The 26,333-nt window shown below is 41.4% G+C and overlaps 1 protein-coding gene across 1 annotated transcript in view; it reads right to left on the bottom strand.

The window, feature by feature from the left end:
• GEMIN8 (gem nuclear organelle associated protein 8) overlaps nucleotides 1–25,108 on the bottom strand; it is a 31,655-nt gene extending 6,547 nt beyond the window's left edge. The window contains exons 1-4 of the mRNA XM_087757333.1: nucleotides 24,874–25,108; nucleotides 23,995–24,046; nucleotides 20,220–20,256; nucleotides 17,005–17,431 (exon numbers count right to left, since the gene is read on the bottom strand). Of these exons, the coding sequence (XP_087613459.1) occupies nucleotides 17,005–17,431; nucleotides 20,220–20,222 (430 nt within the window). The 5' untranslated portion in view covers nucleotides 20,223–20,256; nucleotides 23,995–24,046; nucleotides 24,874–25,108. The remainder of the gene's footprint in view (nucleotides 1–17,004; nucleotides 17,432–20,219; nucleotides 20,257–23,994; nucleotides 24,047–24,873) is intronic.
• Between the last annotated feature and the right edge of the window lie 1,225 nt (nucleotides 25,109–26,333).

Here is a 26,333-nt window from a genome sequence, read left to right as displayed (position 1 = left end):
AAGTTCTTGTTAGCCCACTCTTCCAGCCTATCCAGGTCTTCCTGCAGGGTGGCTCTCCCTTCTTAAGCGTCCACTTCCCCACTTAGTTTGGTATCATTGGCAAACTTCATCAAGATACACTTGATCCCGTCATTCAAATCACTTATTAAACAGCTTTGGGCCCAATACTGATCCCTGGGGGACCCCACTTTTGACAGGTTGCCAGTTTGAAAAGGAGCTATTTACCACCATCCCCTGGGTGTGGCCTGTCAGCCAGTTCCCCACCCACCACCCAGACCACTTGTCTAGACCCTAACACATCAGTTTCTCTAAGAGAAGGCTGTGGGAAACCATATCAAAAGCCTTGGAGAAATCCAGATAGACAACGTCCACCACTTGCCCCACATCAACCAAGCAGGTTACTTTGTCATAGAAGGCAATCAGGTTTGGCAAGCATGATGTTCCCTTGGTGAATCCATGGTGGCTTTTCCTAATTACATGCTTTATTTGACTTGTGATAGCCCCCAGGAGGATTAGTTCCACAACTTTCCCATGGACTGAAGTAAGACGGATGGGCCTATAATTTCTTGGATCCTCCTTTAAGCCTTTCTTGTAGATGGGGGTGACATTAGCCTTCTTCCAGTCTTCTAGGATGTACCCCGATCTCCACAACTTCTCAAAGATTATGGAGAGTGGCCTTGCAATGACATCAGACGGCTCTCGTGACACCCTCGTGTGGATATTGTCAGGGCCCATCAATTTGTTGGGGTCAAGCTCCTGTAATAGTTCACATACCAACTCTTCCTTCCCTGATGGTGGGTCTGTGTTTGCATCAACCTGGATTTTTGTTCCCAAGGTCTGGGGCCCAACAGTGCTGGTAAAGACAGAGGTGAAGACAGTGTTGAGAACATCTGCCTTTTCAGCATTGTTGGTGACTAATTCACCTCTCCTGTTTAATAGCCGGCCAATATTTTCCTTCTGTTACTGATTGTTGTTTATGTACCTGAAGAACACTTTCTTGTAGTTTTTGACATCTCTGGCCAATTTCAATTCAAGCTGAGCCTTTGCTTTTCTAACTGCATCTCTGCACACCCTGGCAATGCCCTTGTAGTTCTCAATGGGTATTCGTCTGCTTTTCCATCTCCGGTACTCTTCTCTTCTGGTTTTCAGCAGACTCAGAAGCTCACAGTTAAGCCAAAGGGGTCTCTTGCTCCAATTACTTCCTTTACCTTTAAAGGGGATGAACTGGTTTTGTGCTTCCAGGAGAGTGTTCTTGAAAAACTCCCAGCACTCGCTAGCTCCTTTATCCTCCATGGAAGGTTCCCACGGAATCCCTCCCAGCTGAGCTCTGAGCGAGCTGAAGTTTGCTCCTCTAAAATCTAAAACCTTTGTCTTTGTACTAACCTTCAGAGTGCTCAGCTGGATCCCAAACTCTGCAATATTGTGATCGCTGCAGCCAAGGCTATCACTAACCGAGATACTACAAAGCAGGTTTTCTTGGTCTGTGAGCAGCAAGTCCAGCAGTGCCTCATCCCTGGTTGGCATATCTAACATCTGTATGAGGAAGTAGTCCTCTACGCATTCCAGGAACTTGATGGATGACACGTGAGCTGCTGTATTGTTCTTCCAACAAATGTCTGGGTAGTTGAAGTCACCCGTAAGAACCAGGTTCTGTTGACCTGAAGCCTGCTTAAGTGACCCAAATATTGCTTCATTGGCCTTATCATCTTGGTTTGAAGGTCGGTAGCAGATGCATACTGTAAGATCCCCCCGTGGAGATGACCCCTCGGATCTTGACCCAAAGGCATTTGATAGGATTTCCACAGCCGCCGTAGTTGACTTCTATACATTCAAGGTTCTCCTTAACATAGGGTATAGGTAAATGGGTATGTAAACTACTTTTTTTCCAAAAGCAGTATTTCCAGCCAAACATAGAGAAGTAGATGACAGCAGAGAAAGTGTTGTCTTGTTGAGATGCACACTAAACTTTCTTAGGTGTGGCAGGGGCTGGGAAGTAGAACTGCTCTTACTTCCAGCAGTCTGGGTTCTTTCCATTACCTCAAAATTTACTTTAAAAACAATACAAAGCAATGCAACTTGAGCTAAATGTGCAACTACCTCTTCATCAAAAGGATGACAGCAAGCCTCTGATAATGGAAAAAACAAACAAACAAACAAAACCTGTCTATAGCCCTAAACCTATAGAGGCAACCAGAATTTCTCTGAAGCAAGCACCAAATATTCATCCATGAATTAGGTAGCAAGGTTTATCAAAACACTACTTCTCAGCCTGCAGCAATTAAGTCCCCAGCTCATTCTCAAATCAGAGTTTCACACTCCAAATTTGTCATTGTGCTGCCAAATTATTAATGTGAAACAAATAATTTTTACACAATTCTAAGTAGTTCCTCCTTCCACTTCACACAGACTAAAATAAATGTTCTTTCTTTTGCAGCATTCAGCTTCAGCTACTGGCATGCTTCCCCCAATCATGGAACATTATTTTGCAAATGTTCACAAGACAGAGAGGCAGCTGCAGTGGTGGTTGGTTCCTGCAAAAAGGAAAAGCATTGCTGACATTTTCCTAATTGGTCAGTTCCACTTCTTCCCAAAGATGCTCTTCCTCTCTTGAAGCTCTTTTCAGACTTAACTTATCCCTACCAAGTCCAGTTCTGCTGGGAAGTCATCATCACTTGGCCAAAACCAGTTGAAACGTCTTTTTCCAGACACAGTAAATAGCCTTTTTTCTTCATATTTAAGGAATACTAAGATCTCTACCTAACTCATACTGCACCCTGGGACATCATCAGTGATTCCAGGCCTTTTAAAAGAGTTTTGATTGTTGTTGTCCCCGACACCCGCCCCCCCCCCCCCCCCTTCCCACCTTTTATGGATGACTTTTAATCTGGGGTATACTAGCTGAAAAGTGAACAAATACAGACAAGTACCTCCATCCTCAGGGACTGCCAAAAGCAGGATAAACAGTAACTAATATCTTAGCTATTCACTGCATTTGGGGCTTCATATGCACACAAATGCCCTCTTACATACTTAAAGCAAAACTGTGACCTCAGCCCTTCAAGACATAAGCTATTTTCCCCATAGGACCTTAGAAACTCAGATGTCTTGTTTCTCTTATTTTATGAAAAGGAAAACGTTCTATACTTTCTGTAAGTTTGATCCACTTTGCTCTTTCTTTGCAATATCCTTTGAGAAGCTTAAGTAGTAATAACAAAAAAATTACTGTCTGGAATTCATCCTTTTCTTATTAAAAACAAAAACAAACAAACAAAAAAACCAAGGAAAAAACTAACCTCAAGACCAAAACCAAAATAAAGTCCCTTATTTGAAGAGAAGTCTCCATGAAGAGACTTTTCAACATTAAAAGGAGAGAAAAGTAGGGAGGGTAATTATATATGTTGGATACCTAATGAAGGCACTGAAAGATTCATACCCAGCATTGTGTGTTTTCTTGTACCATTTTTAGCTTATTTATACATTCAACCCTTAGCTCACTGTAGCCAGTGATCATATGCAATCTGACAACGTTTCTTATGCAGGCAGCCTTCTCCGCAGCTCTCTAGGTGCACAGACTCTGCAGTCTGCCACGTTCCTGGGCTCTGCCCCACACGATGGTAGTTATGGCAAGAGACCAAGGGCTTGCTCCCTGGAAGTGTGAAACGGCCTTCACTGACTTTCAGTTTCTTGCTTAGTTAGCACATTATTCTTCAAGGAAATCCTGCACTTTCCCCAGCCTTGGTCTGTTTTTTCTTTTCCATGATTTCAGACTGACCTATACCCCTGCTCACATATTTGCCTGCTTATTTCAGATGATGAATGATTTTCTATTACTGCTGCATGTGCACTTTCTGAGCTTTCTCATCTAGTCTTAAATGCTACCTGAGCTGATCTTGAGCAGCCCACACTAACAGAGTTAAAAACACTACCCATTTCTACTGATTAAAAACTCCTAGTTCCCTCTTTGAATGCCACTTCCCACAAGCCTATCTGCTGCGTTAAATATTCTGCCCACACAGGCTTCTCAATGCAAAATGCCAGCTTCTTCATCTCTCTAGAAAAGCTAAGTATCTTTACCATAGACTTACATGAGTTTTTCTAAAGTGGTAGCATGAGACCATTTTATTATGCCCGTACTTGCATGAACCAGGCACATCAAGAGGAAAACCACAATCTTTGCCTAAAGGAATTCCAACAAAATAAGGATTTAAATCTGAGGATTTGTAAACAGGATATTCAAGGAGTTTAATTTCTACAGAGCTCTGGAGCTCCAGAGGGCTGACATCTCAAGCATGACTCTCTATCAAGTGCAAAGCTTTGCAGGACAAGAGTTTCCATCAGTGGGAGCCTGTGAGATACAAACAACTGTGACTCACCCACACATCTGTAAAGATAAAATATTCCAGGTTGCCGAAAACAGCACAGTCTCACTTGCTGGAGGGTTACTTTCCAACACTAAGCAACTTACAGAAACTGTGGAAACGTACTGAAAGAGGAGAGTGACGATTTTATAGCGGAATGAACAGCCTCATTCTAGCTGTAAATTGGCTTGGGGAAAATAGACTTATGTTTAAACTTCTTAAATTTAAAACCTTGTGCTTGCAAAAAATGTAACAAAAGGATTACAGATGACACAATGTAACTTCCCCCTTCCCATTTTTAACAGGAGAAGTCTGCTCTTCAAAGAAGTGGAGACATCTAGGCCATATCTTACTAAGCTCGCAGTCTAACCTATGGAGAAAAATCAAATGCTGTAGCTGGCTTGAAAACACTAATTTGGAATAAAAGTGACTTTTTGGGAGTAATTGCCTGCAATGATAAGCTCTCAGTCATCAGAGTCACAACCACCATGAAAGAGAACTACCAAAAATGCTGAATGTATTAAAACCCCAAGTATCTACACTGACAAGTTTTCCATCTGCTAGTTGAGGAGGGAATGAGTTAAAAGAAATTGAATATTTCACCACATATATCTACAAGCAATGCAATATTCTCAAGCAAAAAGAAAATGTTCTGTTACAGGCTTTGAAGTAAGAGCAGATGTGATTCCTTGGCAGGCTTGTGGCAGTCTGAAACCACGGTTCCACTGACATTTTTCTTCCCTCAGCTACAAAACCAGCTTATGCAGTTTCTGCTCCCCTCCTTCTCCCTTAGCTGCACGCTCCAGCTCCCAGGCCCCTCAAGGATGCCTCTACAATTGTCTAAGGGGCCACACAATGATTCCTACAAAAAAAAAAAAACCAACTCAACCCCAACAAGTTGTATTTAATCCTGGTACAGTTCAGTGTCTTGGCGCCACACACGCTGAACTAAAGGGGCAGCACTGGAACAAGAGCGAATGGCAAGGAAGAAAGATTGCTGAACCTGGCTTTGGCAGTGAGACATGTTCATCGAAGCACAGCCTGACTGAAAACCTATTGGTAAAAGCAGGACATAGGCTAAGGCAAGAGAGTGTGCTCCCTAAGAAAGAGGCAGTTGCAACAGGCTGTCTAAGCAGACAGCAAACAGATTTTGCAAATCAGAAGTACTCAGTTTGATACCTCCTCTTTCACTATAATACAGATTTTCTACACATTCTAAAAGAGGACAGCTCTGTAGAAACAGGGCAAAATTACTTACCAAGACAGCAAGCAGAGAGAAGGTATCTTTGAAATCAAAAGTAATAGAAAGCCAGGAAGTAAGGTTAGAACCAAGGTGTTCCACTTCCAGGTTTGCTACTGGGTGGTATGGATCACTCTCAAGTTAATTAACCACATGCCTCACTGTAATGAATCTGTAAAACGAATCTAATACTTTCCTACTTGAGAGAGAGTTTTAAAGAATTAATTATCTCACATTATTTTGAAATCTGTGGGTTAAGTAACTGACAGAAAGTTACACAGTTAACCAGAGAATAAAGAAGCTGATTTCTGTTTTAGAAATAGGATTAAAAACCAAGAAGGGTTGTCTTGTTGTCTCCAAAACAAACTGCCAAAGATCTGAGATGGAAACAATACAAGCCTTCATGTCCATGTTTACATTAACAGTAGGCTACACTGGTTACTGCCCAGCTAAACAAATCACCTTTCTTTTATTTTCTTCTATTACCTTCCACAATGAAACCCTTAAGAAGGGATATTCTTATCCCAACCAGAAAATGAACTGAAACAATCAAACTGCAAAAACATGAAGCAACCAGCTAGCCCAGTGGAACCTCAAGTGAAAGCCTGCTCTAGAAATTCGAATGCTCTACATGGAATTCAGTCAAGTATATGTGCACCCAGGTTAGAAAACACACAAGTAAGCCCAGTGTAACCAGGGGTCCGTATCACACCAGAGACACCAAGGGGTCCAGATTGTACGCTTGTGCCACCTGACAGAATTAAATAGCCAGGAAGCTGCTGACTGACCACTGCTTAGAAATTAGTACAGGATCAGGCACTGGCAGCTGTCTCTAGTAAGGATCAAGTCTACAGCAAGAAGATTAAATACCGACCAGCTGACTCTGCACTCCCATCCCCCCAAAACTCCAGTCTGTCGCTGATGGCAACAATGCTGACGCCAGACAAAGACACCAGTGCTACAGTAAACAGAAGGATTACTTAAAGCTCTGTATAACTGTATCCATATATACACACATATACATGGCACAGTCAGAGGAGACTGAACAAGGAAATGTTCAAATTTAAAAGTGCTTCTTTAAAACCAAACCAGCACATTGAAGAAACATGAGTTTCACAATCATTTTTTACATGTGCCCTGAATAGAAATTAAGCACATGCCCTTGGAAGAAAGTGTTCCATGATGTACAGAGTGCTAGACAGCTAAATAATACTGAAACTTTGGTGCTTTCAGGCAAAAAAAAAAAGGAAGTAGCCTGTACCAGTCCTCTAAATCAAACTCACACATTCAAACTTTACATTGAAATTTCTTTCTTGACTCCAGCCACAGCCTACACTGCTGAACTCAACTCTGTTTTATTGTATGACATGAGAAAGCAACTCAGTAATATATGCAGGGAAATCTGCAACTTTATAAAAAACATTCGGAAGAAAATTTTGAGAGCAACTTGTAACCATGTCGTTGATTTTCTGAAAGGAAGCATACTCAGGCTATGAGCTGACCTTTCAGTTAACTGGCAGGTCCATAAGTTACTATTACCGCAGACATGCGGAATTAAATAACAATCTCTGATCCAGATAAAATTAATTTCAGCAAGTAAATACGCATTGTTCCATGCTGTTAGTAAACTACAGTGTGCTGCCCAACCAATCATTTTGAAAGAGCCACCTGGAAAGAGGGTCAAACTAAAGGGATCAGCACAATACATCACAACTTGTGAAAGAAAGGGCTGAAGGGTAGCTTTGGAAACTTAGTTTACCTCTGACCTTCTGAGTTTCTCATTGCTCATTTCAACATTCTAGTAAATCAAATGAAATATACTTAAATACATGAGGATACTTGCCATGCCCAGTATTAAAAAAACAACAAAAAACATTGGGAAAATATGCCAGAGAAAACCTGCAGATGTGCGTCTATCGTACCTTTTGCAAAAGGGAAATGTTTGACGCCAGAAATAATTCCAGAGTTGGTTGCTGGAGTAGAAGTCTGAGCACTGTCTCCTTTCAAAAAGGCAGCTGGCATCCTGCCCTTCAGAAAGTTAAGTCCTACTTCTTAGCAAATAGGAGCTCCACGTCTCTCTGCTGTCACTTCAATGGGGCAATTCACACATGGAGGAAGTGGTAAAGTGACTTGAAGAGAAGACTTTACATGAGGAGAACCATCAGAGTGACTGCCTGTTCACGTCAAAGGTCGGTAACTAATGCCAAGAGAAGAACACAAAAGCAGGAAACGCAAGTAGCTACACATCACCAGCTTTACCTACTGAGAAATGGAGAGATCAGAAAAAGGCAGATATTTCTTCCTGCACTCCTCCAAAGCCAGCCAGATGCTCTTCTATCTACCACCTCCACACCTCCTCCACCAACGTGTCACACATGATGCAGTCCCCACAGTCTGGACTCTTCTACAATTTTTCAGCCTCCTTCCCACCATACCAGTGGCCAAAAATCCCAAAGCAATGACAACTGATGAATTTTAAAGCAAGTCTTCCAACCCTTCTTTCTGCTCAGCAACCACATCAGAAATTGCAGACCTCCTAGAACTGAGGGTGCTCTGCAAGGCTTGTGCAGAGTGAGAGAACACCAGCGTTGGCTTGTTAGTATTTGAACAACCATACTAAAGTTGAGGCCCAGGATGCTCTTTGGAGACCTACATTCCTTGGCAAAGTTTCTCCAATTTCTGTAAATATAGAGCTGACTTTTAGACCAACAACCACCACTTCAGCAACTGCAAATGAAATTAAACCCAAGAGATTCTTATCCAGCTAAATGTGAACAATAACAATCAATAGTGTAACACCCATGTTATTTATTTCAGTACAAATATCCATTTAAGATTTATTCTTCATTTCACATTGCCTCCATGATCTCAATGTACTGCAGAGCAGTGTTTTGACAACTTAAGACATACGTCCTTGAAAATATCAGGGGGAAGTTCTGATATCCGGATAAACAGGTTTGGATACTTTGGAGGCCAGTAACAATTGTAATACTGATGAACAGCTGGATCAATCTGTACTGAGTCCCTCATAGGGCTGCAGCACAACTGTTTCTTGGTGTGTGCTCATCTCAACCTTCTCTGTTTTTCTGAGAGACAGGGAAGTGCTATCACCCCTGTATTACAAGGCCAAATAAAAAAAATGGACACAAATTCCTAGAGCAGAAGGTGCTTTAGATTCCTTGGAATGGGCTTCACAGCAGATCACATCACAAGGTGGCACAGGTGCTCAACCCAGCTGCTAGAAAAGATAAGAGTGACAATGTTCCCTTGCACCTTGGGGTTTAAGATACATCGTCCTTTGGGTATGAATGACTAGCTCCCTTCTTCCTTGAAGCCATGCTTGGAAGAGAAAGATTATTATTTTGTAAATCTGCTTATAAATTTTGAAAGCTTTTGTGGATCTAGTCCCAAATGGCACATCCAAGGTCATGATGGAAGTCTGTAAAGGCCACCCAAGTCTGAGATGGGTAGCCTAACAGCCTCTGTCTGTCTCTCTCACTTGATTTTGAGCACGTGAGGAAATGAGTTTCGAAAAAGACCCAGGCAGATGGAACTCTCTGAACTCTCAGTTTCTGCCTCCACAGCACCCACATTTCCCTAATGACGATGGACATGAATTCCATCTGGATGCTTCTGATAAAACTGACGCACAGCGAGAGATGTTGAAAAGCAAATGGTGCCTCTGAAGTCTTGGCATTAACAACACCCCATTAAAATTAGCAGAGGTAAATTATGTGTCTCCAAGCAAATCTGTACAAGAAGTTTGCTTTATAACAGAGAGACCTAAAACGTGTAATGCTTGAGATATTTTTCTGTTGTTGATTCTGAGCAGATTTTGTAGATAAGGAGCACAGAAAGCACACATTACATCCATTTCCACCTTGGTCCTTGGCAATGCTTTTCAAAATCGCTCCAGTGCTGTACACCCTGAAATTTTAAACATTCTTGCTACAGCAACAGTTCCCCCAGGTAAATACAAAAAAGGTTGCGTTAGAAAATGCTTAATTCATAGCCCACACTATCACTGTCCACTTGCAAGGTTGCTAAAGGATGATGAATTCAGATTTATCAGCACAGAACTGAGGCAGAGCTCTCTCCTAAGTAAAATCATTTAGAGATCCAGAAATGCTGCATGTGGCACCTAGATGGAACCAGCAATTGAGGAATTTTAGGGGAAATGGAAAACTGCATAAACTGTGAAGACAGACTGCCCAAGACGAGTGATTAGCACAGAGCAGCTTTTATGCCACTTTTCCCTAGAGCTGTGTCTGTCAGCGTGGTCTCACCTGCTCTTTTCCACAGCAGCTGCAGCTGCTTTCACAGGCTCCCCTGCAGGGACAAAGAATGAAGAGAAGACTAGAGGAGCCACTCAGAGCAGCTGCAGATGCTAATGGCATAAGCAAGCAGGCAGAACTGCCTTCAAAAAATTACCAGCACCAGTTCTGAGCGTAAGTAGTGTCTGTGTCTTCCCACACCAAACTCGTCCCATATGAAGCTATCTTCCGTAACAGCCTTCTGAAAGCCTTTTTTGCTCTTACAACAGGACCAGGGAGGGATTCCGTGTTCCGCACATGGCCTCTCGGCCCTGGGGTCTGCCTGGTGGTTCTTTGCCAAAGCTTTGCAGAGCCCAGGTACGTCACAGCAATGCCCTCAAGCCTTGGAAACTACATGGACACAAAGCAGGCACTGACACTCCGCTTGTCTGACCTAAGACTGAGTTACCGCATGTATTTTCTTTGTAACAAAGAAGTTCCAATAGCTAATCCATCATAGCAAGCTACTGACCTGTTTCCCCAGGATCCTTCCGAGACCAGCAACTACCAAGAAACAGCTATCAAAAGCAGATCTAGCACGCGGATGGTGAGGGACAGGGCAGCTGAGAGGAGCAATGATCTGTCTCTGTCCTGCACATCGTATTCCCATATCCTCAAGACAAGTCCAGTCAGAAGGAATTTTACCGCAGCACTAATTTACTAAGAGCAGCAACAATACAAGATTACCAGACTTCTCTTACTGACTCATGAATAATTTAGGGATAATAGCTCTCTGGGAGAAAGGGTAGTTCAAAACCCGTACTTCTTCAGCAAACATGATGTTGACAGATGTCTTTTGGTCACAGGGATGACATCTAACTTAACTGTTAAGCAAAAAGTCTGGAATGAACAATTCTTCTCAAATCATATGTTTCATTCTTCTACCACTTGAAGCTTTTTGCCTACTTCCTGCTGACGTACTCAAAATCCCTTATAAATATGAATAAACTGAACCTCTCAACAAGCCACCTCGGGTATGTACTGCCTCCACTATAATAACAGGAACACATTAGACAGACAAATGAAGGGTGACAATTACAAGCACAGGCTTCCAAAGTTTAATACATATTTTCATATTAAGACAGCGTTCTTCATTTCCATCAAACTTAAGAGGAAAGAGGTGTTTGACATCTTGGCATTCCTCTTAAAGCAAAGTCTACACTACAGTTACACTGAACCACATGAACTTCTTTTCCCATGCTCCTAGCTATAAACCTGCTGTAACTCAAATACCAGTACTCCACAGCATGCTTAGGAAGAACTGCGCCCAGTACAGCCACTACCAGACAGGGCAGCAGCATTCCGGGCCCCAGCTCCACCAAACTGTCCAGGCTGCACACATGGGAGAGTGGTCCACGGCATCCTCAGATGCCACCTAGGAGCTGAAACCCGGGGCATCCCCTGGCAGCAAAACAACAAGCCTGGCCTTGCACTTGCGTACCTTCAGGGGCTGCCAACACTGTCAAAGAGTCTCAGCCTGAGGCACATAATAAATAAGAAAGACTTCACATATAAATTTACAGTTCTCTATATTAACCCTCACACAACTCTCCTGAGCACGCAGCAGAGAATATCCATTTCTGACTGTGTCTGGTCCAGTGATACAGAAAGCACACTGTTTCCTCAGCAGCACCTCAAGCTTTCTAGTGTCTCTCTTCCATTAATTCCTGTAGCAGCAAGTACACCTGTACAGCATAATGTCCTTTCGCTGCAAAATGTGTCAGATTGATAGGAAAGACATAGGTCCCCATAGCAAAGCTATACATTCTTCTAAGCTCAAATTCCATCTCTAGTATGAGATCCAAGGACATGTTCTTGACTATCACATACTCTAGGAATGGCTGTGCTCCCAAATTGATACTCTTAGTACAAAGATATCTTTGTCTCTTATGAAAATGATTTAAAACTGTGCCCAACTGTTGCTCTCTAAATACAATTCAGACCCTCTATTTTTGCAAATAAAGATTAGTTTTCAGTGTTAAGGTGGTGAAAATTGTGGCACTTTTCCTTATTTTGCTAGCAAGGAGGCATCTTCTCAGCTGTTGGCTTCCAGTACCAAATAACACAGACTCTACATTGGATACAGTGTGCGCGCTTGGCAAGATTCTGCTGCTACAGGATAAAAAGTTCAATCATTAAGAGGAGAGATGTGGTTCAAAAGCAGAGCCTTTCACGTTTCTCCTTCAGTTCACAAAAAAACGCACTTCAAAACACCTCTCGAGCACCCACACATACTGCAGAGAGCACTCTTATTTCACAGACATTTCTCAGAAGCTTCAGCAATTCAACTTCTAACGACAGTGGTAAAAGTTCATGTGACAACAAGGCTGAGAAAGCCAAGGAAGTTGAGCAGATATTTATAAGGTCACCATCCACACTGCTATGACAGTTTAGAGTAGGGAAGAAGAAACAAAAAACATGCTGGTGACCAAGAGGAAGAATTTGAACTACAGTCTGATGGAGACAAAGACAAAGAACAGGGAGAAGCATTTACCAAAAGTGAAGGAAAGAAGGAACACATGGTGGCAAAAAACCTGCATCAAAGTCTATTTTCCAAAGAAGCACATAGGCCTTAAACAAAACCAAAAGCTTCATGGATCTGATACTATTCAAACAAGTTTCAAAACATGGAAAATTTCATTATTCCCTCTTCACAGAAGAGGCAGTGGCAACCATCATCTTTCAGAGAAAAAGAAACCCAAGGGAAAAAACCTACAAATTGCATATTTGAAACAAACATCTTCATTCACCATTTCCTTTCAATTTTTTTTAAAGGTTTTCCATCTGGCATGAAAATTTTAAGTTGAGACAACATTATTTCGGGAAAAGCTGGAGGGTATGTGTAGGAAATACAGAGGCTTTAATGGAAAAAACTAGTCATAGCATTAACAATTGACAGACTATTATCCTTCAGTAATGAACTGACATGACGGTACTTTCCTTTGCTTTTCTTTGTTTTTAAATAAAGGACACTGTCTCATTGCCTGTTGACTACTACAGAATGGTTCTCAATGTACTCGCAATGCTGTATGCACTCAATTACAGTAGTAATTTTCTCTTACGTGTAAAAAGGGAACAAAGTAAAACTGCATCGGGACAAACTACATGTTTCAAAGGCTAAATTTAAAAGTGTAATAAATATGTGCAAGTAGCCAATTTACTTAATTGTTAGGCTTATGAATCTTCCTTTCTTAGTTTTTGTCCTTTTAGTTCTTGCAAATGTAAAAAGGCAACTTACTGTATTTTGTCCTTTACATCTAGGATGCTTCGAGAATTCAGCACACTACCTAGGTCTGACAGGTATAGTAACCCAGAAAGATAACTTCATGCTTTTCAACAGCCAGAGGGAAGACTTTTAAATACAAGTAAAAACTTCCCTAAGAAGCACAGTATATTAGGTTCACCAGTTACATGAAGAACCAAAACAACAGACTAGGCTGACAACAAAACCCCCTAAAAAAACAGACTCACTAGGTAACTATGATTGCATATGAAGAAACAGCTGAAAAGGAAAGAAATTAAAGCTGTCTCTAAGGAATTTTAACCAAATGCACAGTATATCTAGAATATGAGATAAATTTGTAGTGCATTAACATGTCTGAGTTCATACAGACTCAGCTGCTCACAATTACTTCGGGGCATTCCAGGAACACATAACTTGACTGCAACACGACATGAATATAAAAACTAGTAAGAATTTGACATGACTTCAAAGACAAAAAAAGAGGTTGTTTTAAAAGAGGTTGTTTGTGAACAACTGTATCACTGCTGAAGTGTTAAATCATGCAGCAAGGCTCAGAGTTTGCCAGTTTCAAAATTTACTGTGCAAGTCAGCCAATCACTGCAAATGCCCACTGTGGAAACAAAATAAAACAAAAAAAATCACTACAGAAGTTAGGAATCTGCTTGTTCTTCAAGTCTGTGGTAGTTACTGAAAAATGAAATAAACCTGAAGTTTTCTTCTCTAGCTAGTCTGACATGATGTCTTTCTTATATTTGAAGCTTTTCTCTTTGCAATTAGCATTAATACTTGCATTTCACCATCCACACACAAATGCCTTTCACACCTATATCTCAGGCCTATTTAAGTCTTCCACAGTTAAAGTTTGCAAGATCTTACCCTCTGATGTCTGTGATCATGTTTACCTCCAGCAGACTCTAGAGCAGGCATTAGAAGTGAAGAGTCTTTCATCAGCTAGGATTTGGTTTAGTCCATTTGATTATCCTTCTACATGTTGATGAGATATGCATCATGTGTGAGAACCAGCTATATCTTACTTGGTAAATCAAGATTCTCATTATGCAACTGCAAAATAGCTGCATTAAGGCTGCGTAGTATTTCCTAATTTTGCAGGGCTTGAAAAACACCAGACTAATGGAAGTCATCCTTCACAAAGACAAATCAGACCTCCACCCTCTGTATGAGTATCCCCTTCCTTGTGTGTCAAATTCTCCTTTTATTTGTCCCATTGCTCTTCTTTTCCCATGTGTCTCATGCTTCAGCAAGTTGCCAATATACATATATCAAACTCTTGCATAGCATTCAGTTTCAAAGAAGAGCAAGCCAGGTGTCTGCTCCCAAGCGCATACCAAGGTGCAGGGGTCAAAGGCTGTGAATTCCACCTGGAGCCCCTTATTTGTGCCGGAGAAAGAAAACATGAGAGACAGCCTTCCCCTTAACGTTCCCTAACAGCTGGCTTATACTTCAACTGATCGTCAAGGTCACTATTGGTATTCCCCTCTGACATGCCCAAACATTCTCATTCAGTTTAGACAAAATTTAAAACTCTTACCTCAACATTACAAATATCTCTTCCAGAGATGGATGCCTAAATTTCAGCCATTACTGAGCTTTATAGTGCCCAAGTTTCTCTACAAATTTGCTCCTAAGGTGGGGGGGCAGCCCAGGACATACAGTTTGGGATTGAAAGGAAAAGGCATCAGAGAGGAAATACTTAAGTAATCGTGGGTTTCTTTTGTGGATGCATTATCTCAATCTTCTTGGGCATCGATACAGAGCGACAATCATTCTTCAGCACAGTATGAAAGAAATAACAGGATAGGGTCATTATGGATCGCAGCTTAATGAACCCCTAAATTTCATTTTGTTCAGAAACAGCACCCAGGAAAATTAATAACACTGCCTCCTAAAGTAGACTGGTACTGCCTTCAGCATGGTCTCCATATCAGCTCATTTCCACACCATCAGGAAAACAATGATTTTCCCCTCCTCCTACTGCTTATGTTTCTTCTTTTGAGAAACTTCAACAGAATTAAAAATTTATTCCATTTTCCTCTTCCCCTGCCACACAAGAAAAAATTATTTCTGAACAAGATCATACTGTATTTTTAATTACACATAAAATTAGCATTTAGATAGCACCGTTCACCCAAGAGTTCTGTGGTACTTTTAAATTTCAATTAAATCAAGTACTTGTTTACTTTTCCATGCTTTGAGGCGTTACAGATTATTATTATTATTATTAATTATTATTATCCTCACTTTACCAGGGAAACTATCCAAGAAACTGAGGCATGCAGTAGCTAAAGACCAGATTCTGCTTAAATTTGCACAAAGATCTGGAATAGTGCTGCTGAAGTGAATGGAGTTACAACCCAGAACTAGGCTAGTACATGGCACACAGCAGAGACCTAATTATTCCAAAAGGCTCCAAGTAGGGCTGTGGTGGAAGGAACAAAAGTAAAATCTGTATTCTGAGTCACAAACCTCTTCCCAATTCACCTGCTCATCATAAAGAATCAAATCGTATTTTTAGCAAGAGCAGCCAGTGAGGGGTCAGGAAGAGATTAAATAGCTATACCAAGGTCATATAGGATATTTGTGTCAGAGAATGTCTCTAAGCCCAGATTCCCCAATTTCCAGGATACCACTTTAATCAACTCGCACACCTTTAACCACCACTAACCATAAAGACAAAATCAATCCAAAGAAAATGTACTGCATTTCCAGAAGTAGCCGAGCACCTTAAAGCATCCTGTACCTCATCAAAGCAATGTTTCAACAGCGAACACCACGCTGATTCTGCAAAAGCATGATGAGAAAGGGATGCATGTCAGGTACTACCACTGAGCTCCTTAACTCACATTCCCCTGCTAACTAGAGCAACTGTGCATCACACTGATGGGAAGTGTGAAGTTAAGCTGAGGTGTTTCAGCTCAACGAACTTAAAATAACACGATTTTTATCTCTCCCTCCCAATCACTGCCTCTATTATGCATTTTTAGAACATTTTCCTCCTTCAGAGAAAGCAGAGAAAACTCTATTAAACATTCACTCTGGGTATTTCCTATTGCAGTCATGTGGGAAAAGTTATTTTCATCATGCTGCTTTCTTAAAACAGATAATAAATTTGCCTGCAACATTTGTATATGCAGTAAAGTGTCAATAAAGTACAGCATAATCTTTTATTTCTTTTAAGGATTTCACAGAAACAAAGATGACCAATACCTCTGAGGATCAAGACCTGAGAAAAATCTTAAGTCTTTGGCTTATATTCCCTGCTTAAGGACTTGGGTCCAGATCAAGATGCAAAACAAAGAGAAACTTGTGGTATAGTACAGAATGAAGAATACCCTAGGGATGCAGGGGGAAAAGAAAAAGGTCATGGAATTTTACTGTTGGGTTAGCCAAAGAATAACAAACAAAATGGCTGCTCCATGTTATAAAATACATTGAGGCTTACTCTAGGGTTCAGTGATGTAGTAAAGCACTTCCTCTGGGTTCCCGTCTCAGACATATAGCACGTTTACTAGATTTAACCATAAAAACACTGGAGTTTTTCCTTCAGCACTGAAGATGACTATTGTCTTCTGGACAAATATGTTATTCTCCTCTTTGCAGTCATAATCTTCTCTCTCTCAATGAAAAACGTTCAAACATTTTCTGAGACTTATTTCTAATGAATGGTGCTTAAGTGCACCCACCAGTTTTGCCTGCTTCTTTCCGTTTGGCTTGCTTGTGTGCAGTACCTATTTCTGTGAATTCTTACAAAACCTGGAAATGTTGAAGCCATCCATTACTCAATGTTATGGCTACCGAGTACCGGAAAACATAGAACAAGCATGGACTTACGCAGTTCTTCCCGGTGCCTCTCTGTCTGTGCAAAAAACTGGCGAAGCTCCTCTGTGATCTCCATGTTACTCAAGTCATATTCTATCTCCCCTTCAGACTCAGAGTCTTCCTCCATTTCGGAGTCTCTGTCAGCATCCTCCCTCCCTTGGTGGGCATCTGTGTACTGCCGAGCTCCCCCACGGTACGGAGTTCTGCCATGTGGGCTATAGCTGGAAGAATAGTTTTGGGTATGTGGGAGATCATTCCCATCCCAATCTGAGTAGCGGCTACTTGGAGAGACTGCAGAAGGATGCCACGGTAGGCGATAAAAGGACTCTATGGCTTTCCTGTAGGCTTTCTGGTGTCTACGCATCCAGCGCATGGCTAAGTCATAGTGCTTCCAGTATCTTGCGTACACTTGCTGGGAATACCACGGCTCAGTGTCTTCCTGTGGCCAAAACATGGGCAAGAGGGAAAGAACACCAAAAAAAAAAAAAAAAAAAAAGGAGGGGGAAAAAAAAAAAAGAGAGGGGGAAAAAAAAAAGAGGGGAAAAAACAGTAGTTGAGGGGAGAAACACTGTAAATGCAAGAGCTAAGTTTGGTTTTAATCATTAGTCATCCTTTTCCTTTGATAAACCATCTACATCTGAAAGAGGACAAGTATTAACAGAGTGCAAGTGCACTACACTTCATTACTCTTACCAGAGATTGTTTTTGCACTGACACAACTACCAGTGAAGAATTAGCAACAGAGAAGTTGCAGTGTCCAGAAGGTATTTTCCAAATGTTCATGCTACTACAGTGGGAATCGGTTCTTTTTAGGGGATACGCTGTGTGGATATATTCCACAATTCCTTAGCTGCTTATGTGAGTTTTAAGAACTGAATCATTCCAAGGTGTATGTATTACAACCTACACCTGATTTCCAAATCCGCAGACAGAAAACACAAGAGATTAAAATTCCTCCATATTAAACAAAGGCATTCATTTTATGCAGTAACATATTTCCTCCATCTGCCTGCCAAAATAAGTTTCTCAGAAAAGGTCAACTAGCAATTCAGCCAAGTTCATATATCCATCATGGCCTCGATCAAAAACAAGACTGTATTTAGCCAAATGCAAGCTGCCAGTAAATCTCCCTTTTGTACTCATCAGCAACCAACATATGAAAAGGGGTAATAAAGTACCACTGATAAAGTATACGGAAAAATAGTTCTATAGAACGAAACATACTGTAACACACCTTCTCCTGTCTTCCAGCTAATCTTAGTTTTCCTGAAAAAACAGCTTCACGCTGTTCAGATTTCACCAGCAACTACAAAGCTCCACAGTCCCTCTAGCCTTAAGCCTCCTTCCTACGGGCCATTTCATCTCCCTCCTCATCCTACTCTCAAAAAGAGGAGATAATAGAGGATCTTAAAAGAGGGCCATAAAGTAAACTAGAGCCTAGAGCAAGTAAAATAAACAGCAAATGTTTTTTTCTTTCCCCCACATCTTAAATTTCCACAGAAAATCTTTTATCTGGGCCAAAGCAGAATGCCTGTACTTTAAATTGGAAGAATTTTAATTCTTGTTTTGGCAAACACTCAAAACTATGGCAAGATTAGCGGAGGTTTTCAGAGATGAATGTGACATTTACAGTCCTTTATTAGTTTTTTTCCAAAAAAGGGCATACAGGACAAAAATCTTTCTTTAAGCGTGTTTTCTTGATTTGCACTGGCACCATTGCATAGCCTTAAAAAAATGATTCTTTAGAAAAAAAAATCCCCAAACAAAACAGAAAAAAGAAACCTAAGAAATATTTTCCATTTAATGCTAACGATATCAAGAGAGGTTAATTTCATTTACTAACATTTGTTTTCACTTTCTGATTCTCAGGCAATAATGCAAATGCTAGAGTTCAGAATAATAATTGTAACTCTCATGCTTACCTTCTTTCTGCAAAATTGAGCCCATTATCCCATAAGAGATCCATAAATGCTACCTCTTTTTAAGGTCGTTGGTAAGCGCTCTCAGAAACAAAACACCTCTGGCTAATAGAGTCTATAACGAAAACCCACTGCAACAAACTTGCATTCCTTAAGAATTTCTGATCAAAAATTGCACCCTATTTGTGAAGGGCTGTGGGGCTCAGCTACGTGATTTAAAAGTCCAGACAACTTATATTTCCCGAAAAGTAATAATTCATAGAGGTGAAACCTCATTCTGCTTCTCCTCTTGGTCTAACATTGCGCTGCTACAAGACCATGTATTTCAGAACATTTATTCCTAACATGAGTGGGTGCAAGAAAAGCATCTACCTTCCATATGGAATTTCTTCATTCTTAATCATCCAACCAGCTAAAAGCCAGGATGAACAATGTTTTATTTACTGTTCTTGCTTTGCGTAAGAATGTCACACTGACTCCTCATCGTTCAGCAGCCAGATGAGAATGTCCTGTTGTCAAATCTGATACATTCACAAATTACTTTTAGAACATTTAGTCTATTTTTTCCACTACTTAAAAATCCATTTCTGAAACATCATGAAGCTTGACAAAAGCAGGTATCTCCTACAGTTTATGTGTTTCCAAAGACGACAACATATTCTTTTAAAGCTCAAAAATTATCTCCAGTTCTTCTAAAATGTTTCTAAAAAGTGCCTTGATGACTTTACTGAAAGCTCTGGAATCCAGCAGGCTGATTTGTCTAGCTGACTAGCTCCAGTTGTTAATTTAGGGGAAAGGAAGACAAAAAGCCAGTTCATGTAGACAGAACTGTGATGCTGGTGCCTGTCCAACTACTTTTTGTGGCTTTTTTGTTGAAAGTGACCCTTGAAAACCCCTTTTACATTTGAATTTTAAAAATACATCTGTTAAAAAAGAAATTACAGAAATGTTTTACATTGGGGTGGAAAACGGAACGGAACACTTTAAAGTCTAACTTAGTCCTATGTCTGTGCTTTTTCAGCTGTGGAATAAATGGAAATAAGAGATTTCCTCAAGGAAACAAAAGCTATAAATCTAAGGCAAATGATCAGAGTCCTCTGTTATTTTCCTGTTATGTCTCTGGAGTCTTCCCAGGAGCAGACAAATCACTCACTGTTGTAATCTGAATTCTATTTTCAAAGCAATTTAGCTACTTTCACATCTACGTTTTTACATGTCTGCATTGACAGTTCAATAAAAGTGTTTATGTGCATTTTGTATATAAAATGTGACTAAGTTATCACACAGAAACCCATCAAGACCGCTTACCATCTTTTGCGGAGTTTGTTCTGGTGATCAAGGTGAACTAGAAAAGAAAACAGTAGCTTTTTAATTCATAAAAATATATGCATCAAGATGGTCACAAGCGCTGAAAAGATTTTTGTTAAACTTGAGTACTATGGCTTACAGCTATTAAATATCCCTTCTCTATTGTGGCTAGTTGGAAGTCTCTTATTTATAGTTTTTGATTAGTAGCAGTAAAAATCCCATTCCTTAAAATTCCCCATTACAATAAGAAGGGTAAAAGGGAGCCTTCTACACAATGAAGCCTAAAATGCTAGGACTGAACACTTTTTCTCCCATTACCCTTTTCTTTTCTATTTTCTCCCACGCTTTATGCTTCTACAACCTTTAGTTTCCAAAGTAATGCCAAACAAAAATCATAAACTTAAATGAAACACACTGTTCTTGCTTTTTAGTAGTGTCTGCACAGAGACATATATAAAAGAAGCAATTACCATAAAATGATAAAAAAACCCATCTTGACTCCATTCAAGTAGTAAGGTTTCTGTTTAAACCTATGGTGCACTTATAACCGCATACAATCCTTTCTTTCACTTTATTTCTCTTATTTCAGACATCTGATCCTGCCCCCCATAAAAAAACCACAAGCCAATTCAGGTTGCAATCACATTTTTTAAATGTGAGGAAAAGGCGAAACGAAGAGGGGCAACTGAAGAGCAAGGGGAGGGGGGGCAGAAAAAGAGGGGGAGAGAGGGAGAACAAGATCTCTATTAACCACCAGGCAGGATTTATAATTACCACCATTTTCAGTGTGATTTACCAGCATGAATCAATGTGAAATATTCTGACTCCCCTACCTACCTGACAATTATTTTCTTACATTAAGATGTTAGCTGCTTCATCCACGTATTTCTCCTGATGCTCTCAGCCTCAACTTGAACTTTATGTTAGGTGAGTGCCAGTGAAAGGTAACAGAAACTCAGTACGCTAAACTATCATTGCTACCCCTAAGACATGGGCAAATGCTATTCCCAGCAACACTGGAATATAGCCAAGACAGCACTTAAAACTGTTGTAGATTTATACCAGCACAAAACTAGGCTTTTTCAAAATGCATATGAATACAGTACATGTACTAGTTGTGTGCTGCCTTGTATTTAACAACACTGATTAAACGGCAACTTTTTGCCTCTTAAGACAAGCTGTATTGCATGAAAGGAGAATGGGGATAGGCCATGTTCAAAGAAAATGCAAATCATGCAGCTACCACAAAGGCAAATTATTGTCTTTTGCAAAGCCCACACCAAGCTCAAACCCATAAACCCTTGGTGAGACCAACCCACCTACACGAAGCCCTACATACATGAGCAGTCCCATTGCAATCAATGGGACGACTCATGCGAGCAAAGGATTGCAGGATCAGGCATTAGGCAACCAAAGCGCGCGCGTTCATTGTATTCTGTCCTGCCTGCTCGGAGCAAGAAGAAAACTCAGCGCTGAGGTCACTGTAAAACACTGTGGTGGCTTGTAACACTTGAAATGCACATATACATAAAAGACTATCCCTCTTTGTTCATTTCAAACATCTCATTTCCCACGTTAGCCCTCTTCAAAACTTTCATCTCCACTGTCATGACGTACACATGTACTTTTTGTCCCTGTCCCATATACATCTGGATATTGTCAAGGTTGCCTTAATCTCTTTCTCTCATACTTAAAAACCTAAGTCCACAGTAGCCGATTCTTCAATTTTCCACTTCAGAAAAACTATGTGTATTTCATTTTCATGATCACTCTAATTCCTACATGACAAAAGATTCTTTGGACTAGCTTTAGCATAAATAGAAACCATAGAATCATAGAATCGTTTAGGTTGGAAAAGATCTTTAAGACCACCAGGTTCAGAGCTTAATGTAAATACACTTTCACTCAGTGGTGAAGTCTGATACTTTATTATTAATACATAACATGTACATATGCTCTCTGAAGGGTAAGGAGGGGAAAAACCCTGACAAAACTATCCAACTATATTAGTTTACCAAATATGAAAAACTTGTTTTGCCAAACACAGAAACTTTAATTATTTTCATAAATTATTTATGAAACATTAGGCTACAAATATAAAGCAGAGCATAACAATGTTGCAAGCTGTGACACTAAATTAAAGAACGAGTTTGTTTTATTTTCAGCTGAATTACTCTTCCAAAACAAACTACATAAAATATGAAACATGACAAGAAGCAGAAAATAAATGCGATAACTCTACTTCTATAATTTATAGTTTAAACAACAAAATATGGAAGGAACTGAACACATGAAATTCACCAGCAAACGTAGAATTTAAAATGAGGAAGAGATTTGTTTGCCTATGCTGACCATTCATGATGGAAAAGTTATTTTTTGATAAATGTTATGACTTCCTTTTCTCACTTGTAAAATATTCCCCCACTGATAATTAAATATGCATGTACTCCCTTTCATCAAAACATTCCTGTCTCCTTACCAACTTGAGGCAAGTAAGCATTAGTGAAAATAAATAAATCTGGTCAAAACAATGACAGCATTTAATTCCATGAGAGTCAAAAGAAATTGAGACAATGTCATATTGTGAGACACAAGCATGAAATACTGTTTTTTATAACTTGGTAATGTAATTCTTACTCTAGGACGAAAACCCTCTAGTGGTGTGTTGGATATAGTGCTGCCACATGGCTGCCATAATGGAGGTGACAGGTACAGCTCAAAAAGACCTGGCAATGCGGGACCAAGGAGGGTTTGACTTTATTCAGAACACCAATGAGCACAAAATTAATTAACCCGTTGCATGGTATTAAGGTAAAAATATAAGATGTTATTAAAGGAACATGAAATTTCAATAAATTCATCGGATTTCAACAAAAAGCATTTCTATAAAGCTTTCCTGAAAAAGCAAACTGTGTTTAAATCAGAAATGTCCAAAACAAGAGACAGCTGACCACATCCTTTGCCCACTGCTGCTTTTGTCCCTGCTCCTTTAGCCTGTGGGAAGTGCCTTCTTCAGTCCGGCCAGAGATGCCCCTAACTGAGTATCCAGTTTCTGGCAATGGGTAGTAAGAGATGCTCAGTAAAATAAACACTAGCTTATGCACACAGGAATTACTTTTCTAGGTACAATTCTCCTGATTTCAGCAAGTGGCAGTTCAGATACTTTTTTCAGCTCCAAACTGGTTTTGGCATTTAAAGCCAGAATGTGTCATCTCTCTGAACCCATGAATACTAAGTGTTTCCACGACAACCCAGGGCAGTAAGTTCCACAATTTAAGGTGTTAAACATCAATTTGCGCTGTGTATTTTGCACTCCCCGTACTACATACTCTTTAAAAATATCTGAAGAGTTCAGTAAGAAAAGCATGCCATGTGACAACATCAATAGTGTGCATCTTCCCACAAACATCTATTTCATTTTATACTTCTAATGCTTACTCTTGGTGCAGAATTACCACCAGAAGAAGGAAATGTCTGAAAAGTGTTTTGACACTCTATGCTTCAGATTAATACTGCGCGTTGCTGGTGTATGACGTTAACTTTAATACCGAAGCGCCCTAGTTACAGTCATGCAGAAATTTAAGCCTGTGATTGCTGGGACAGTTGGCAGTACAAGTATTTCCCTTAAAAAGAAAAAAGGGTAAAAATTCCCCACACTACACACTGCATTGTTGTTTGTGACTGGCTGTAAATACAAGACCTGTCTGGCACTTAGGATGCAGTTATGGCTGGTCGTCATCCCAACAGGAGAGTCAGTTGAGCTATGAAGACCTACCTATCACTATGATGTCTTCACACCAATGTCCTTACACCAATACCAGTAATTCCTGCAAATGGAAGGGAAACAAATTACACATAAGACAAAATTACGTTCATTGCAGGGACAATGCACATTTAACCACTAGGCCTGCAAACAAAGCATGCCGATCAAACTTCAGTGTATGTATTACGGCTCTTTTGGTCTGAGCAGAGCCTGAGACAGCATAATCCTCTGCTGCTCCCAAAACGAGGGTCTTTCTTCTCCGAGATCCAGGACACAAACCCAAAAGCGACTTGGGCCAGAAATCAGAGGTCAAAAGTGAAGTGCTAGAAGCTGTACAATTATTAGTAGCCACAGTTAGCTTATGTTTCATATATGGCTTGTCAATTTAGTCATAAACAAGGAAGAGGATGAAACTTTTCGACTATTGCTTTTAAAGGCAAAATTCATCTCCTGGTCTCACAGATGTCAGGCCCAGACTCTGGGCAATGACTTTAAGGATCACAAAACCTATGAGCAGCTCTCACCACTGCCAGATAGGGCCGACAATTAAATCCCACGGCTGGCAGGGAAACAAGCCCCTATGCCCAGGCTCGCCCCGGCCCCAACCCCAGCACACGGAGGACCCCTCTCGCCTGAGCTCCCGCACCCCCGCTTCACGCCAGAGGCCGACATTTTGCAGAGCCCCGAGCCCCTACGGCCGATTTGCGTGCCCTAAACACCACCTCTCCCTCCCCGCCAACCGCCCGGGCTCCGAAAGCAAAACTCCCTCCGCAGCTGTTCGCCTTCCCGCTCACGCCACCGCTCGCCCCGGCTGCCCCTCCCGCCGCGGCCCAGCGAGGCGAGAGACCGGGGCCGCAGCCTGCGCAGGGGCACCGCCGTCCCCGCACCCACCCGCGCAGCCCGTGGCTCCGGCGGGCAAGGGGAGCCGAGCGGAGCCGCCGCCGCTGCTTCCTCCCTCCCTTCCGGCCAGGACGAGCGCAGCGCGGCGCGGCGAGCGGAGCTTCCTCCCGCCGCTTCCGCCAGGCCCTCCCCGGTCCCGCGGCGCCATCTTGCGGGGCTGCGGGGAGGCGTCGGCGGGGGCCCGGTTCCCCGGGGGCGGCCGTGGGCCCTCGACACCGCAACCGTCTCCTTCGGGAAGGGGGCGGCCCCATGTAGCCACCAGCCCCGCCTAGAGGCGGTGGTGCCAACTCCTGCCGTCCCGCCTGCCCCTTCGGTGCCTCCTCCAGTCCCAGAGCATGGACAGTACTCAGCAAGCTGAATTGTTACTCAAAACCTGGGTGGCACTGTGATACTTTGTCCTCTGATTCCCCCCCAATTAGTTTCTAAACTTTTTGTTCAGGTCCTGTACGGCTACTGAGCTAGTATTTGCACGGGCCTGTGTGTGAGCAGCCCCTTCAGGGCCTGTCACGGCTGGCAGAGCAGGGATTGCTTTTTCCCTTGTGTAGCGTTTTACGCTATCTGTGTTAAATTCGCCTGCTATTATCCAATGCTGTAATGTTGTTCTGTGTTTCTTTGTGGTCGGTAAAACCCTCAGCTTTACCGTACTGAGTAGCAGAGTACCCTCACCAGACCCTGCCACCCCATCCATCATCCCTGCCCTTCTCCAGACGGCTCCTGGATGGGCCGTGCAGCGCGGGCCGGGCTCCTGCCACCCACCCTGGCAGGGAGGGCTCCCCTGTGGCTCCTCTCCCACCCTCAGAGCTGATGGTTATTTCTCCTCTCTACTTTCCTTGCTTTTAATTAATACTTCCAGTACAAGAAACTCACATTTTATTCCCATTTTTCAGCTCTCCTGGTGTGTTTACTCCCCTAGCTGCTTGCCTGCTGAAAATCCCAGCAGACCATATCGAGACAATTTCCCTTTGTTACTGCCTGAATTAAAAAACTCCATTGTGAAACATGATTTCACTTTAAAAACCACACATATTGATTCTCCTTCATATAGCAAATTTCTACATTTATCTCCCATATATCTACTGAAGTTATTCTTTAAAATGATTTCTACTAATTTGCCTGGTATGGGCATCAGATTTAATAGTTCATAAGATCTTCAGATGTTTTTAGGAACCCGTTTTACTAATGTCAAGTTAGATACCTTGTGCTCTTCTACTGAGAACTTTAACTGATGGAACTTGTTGATACATGAGATCAAGAATAATTCAGGATTACTTCAGTTTTGTGCTCCTTTCAGAACTCTTGGGGAAATACTCTCTGGCCCTACAGATCTCCTGTTGCTCAGTTTCTCTATTTCTTCACCTGCCCTACAAACACCGCAGATGAGGGAGATCCTCTAACGCACCTCTCAACATGCTAGCATAGGAGCTTCTCCAAGTTGCTCTATGATGAATACA

The sequence above is a fragment of the Nipponia nippon genome, unplaced genomic scaffold (assembly GCF_047370975.1).
Source record: "Nipponia nippon isolate SJK-2023a ecotype South Korea unplaced genomic scaffold, ASM4737097v1 scaffold_2, whole genome shotgun sequence".
Taxonomy (NCBI): Eukaryota; Metazoa; Chordata; class Aves; order Pelecaniformes; family Threskiornithidae; genus Nipponia; species Nipponia nippon.
This window is presented reverse-complemented; position numbering and strand designations above follow the sequence as displayed.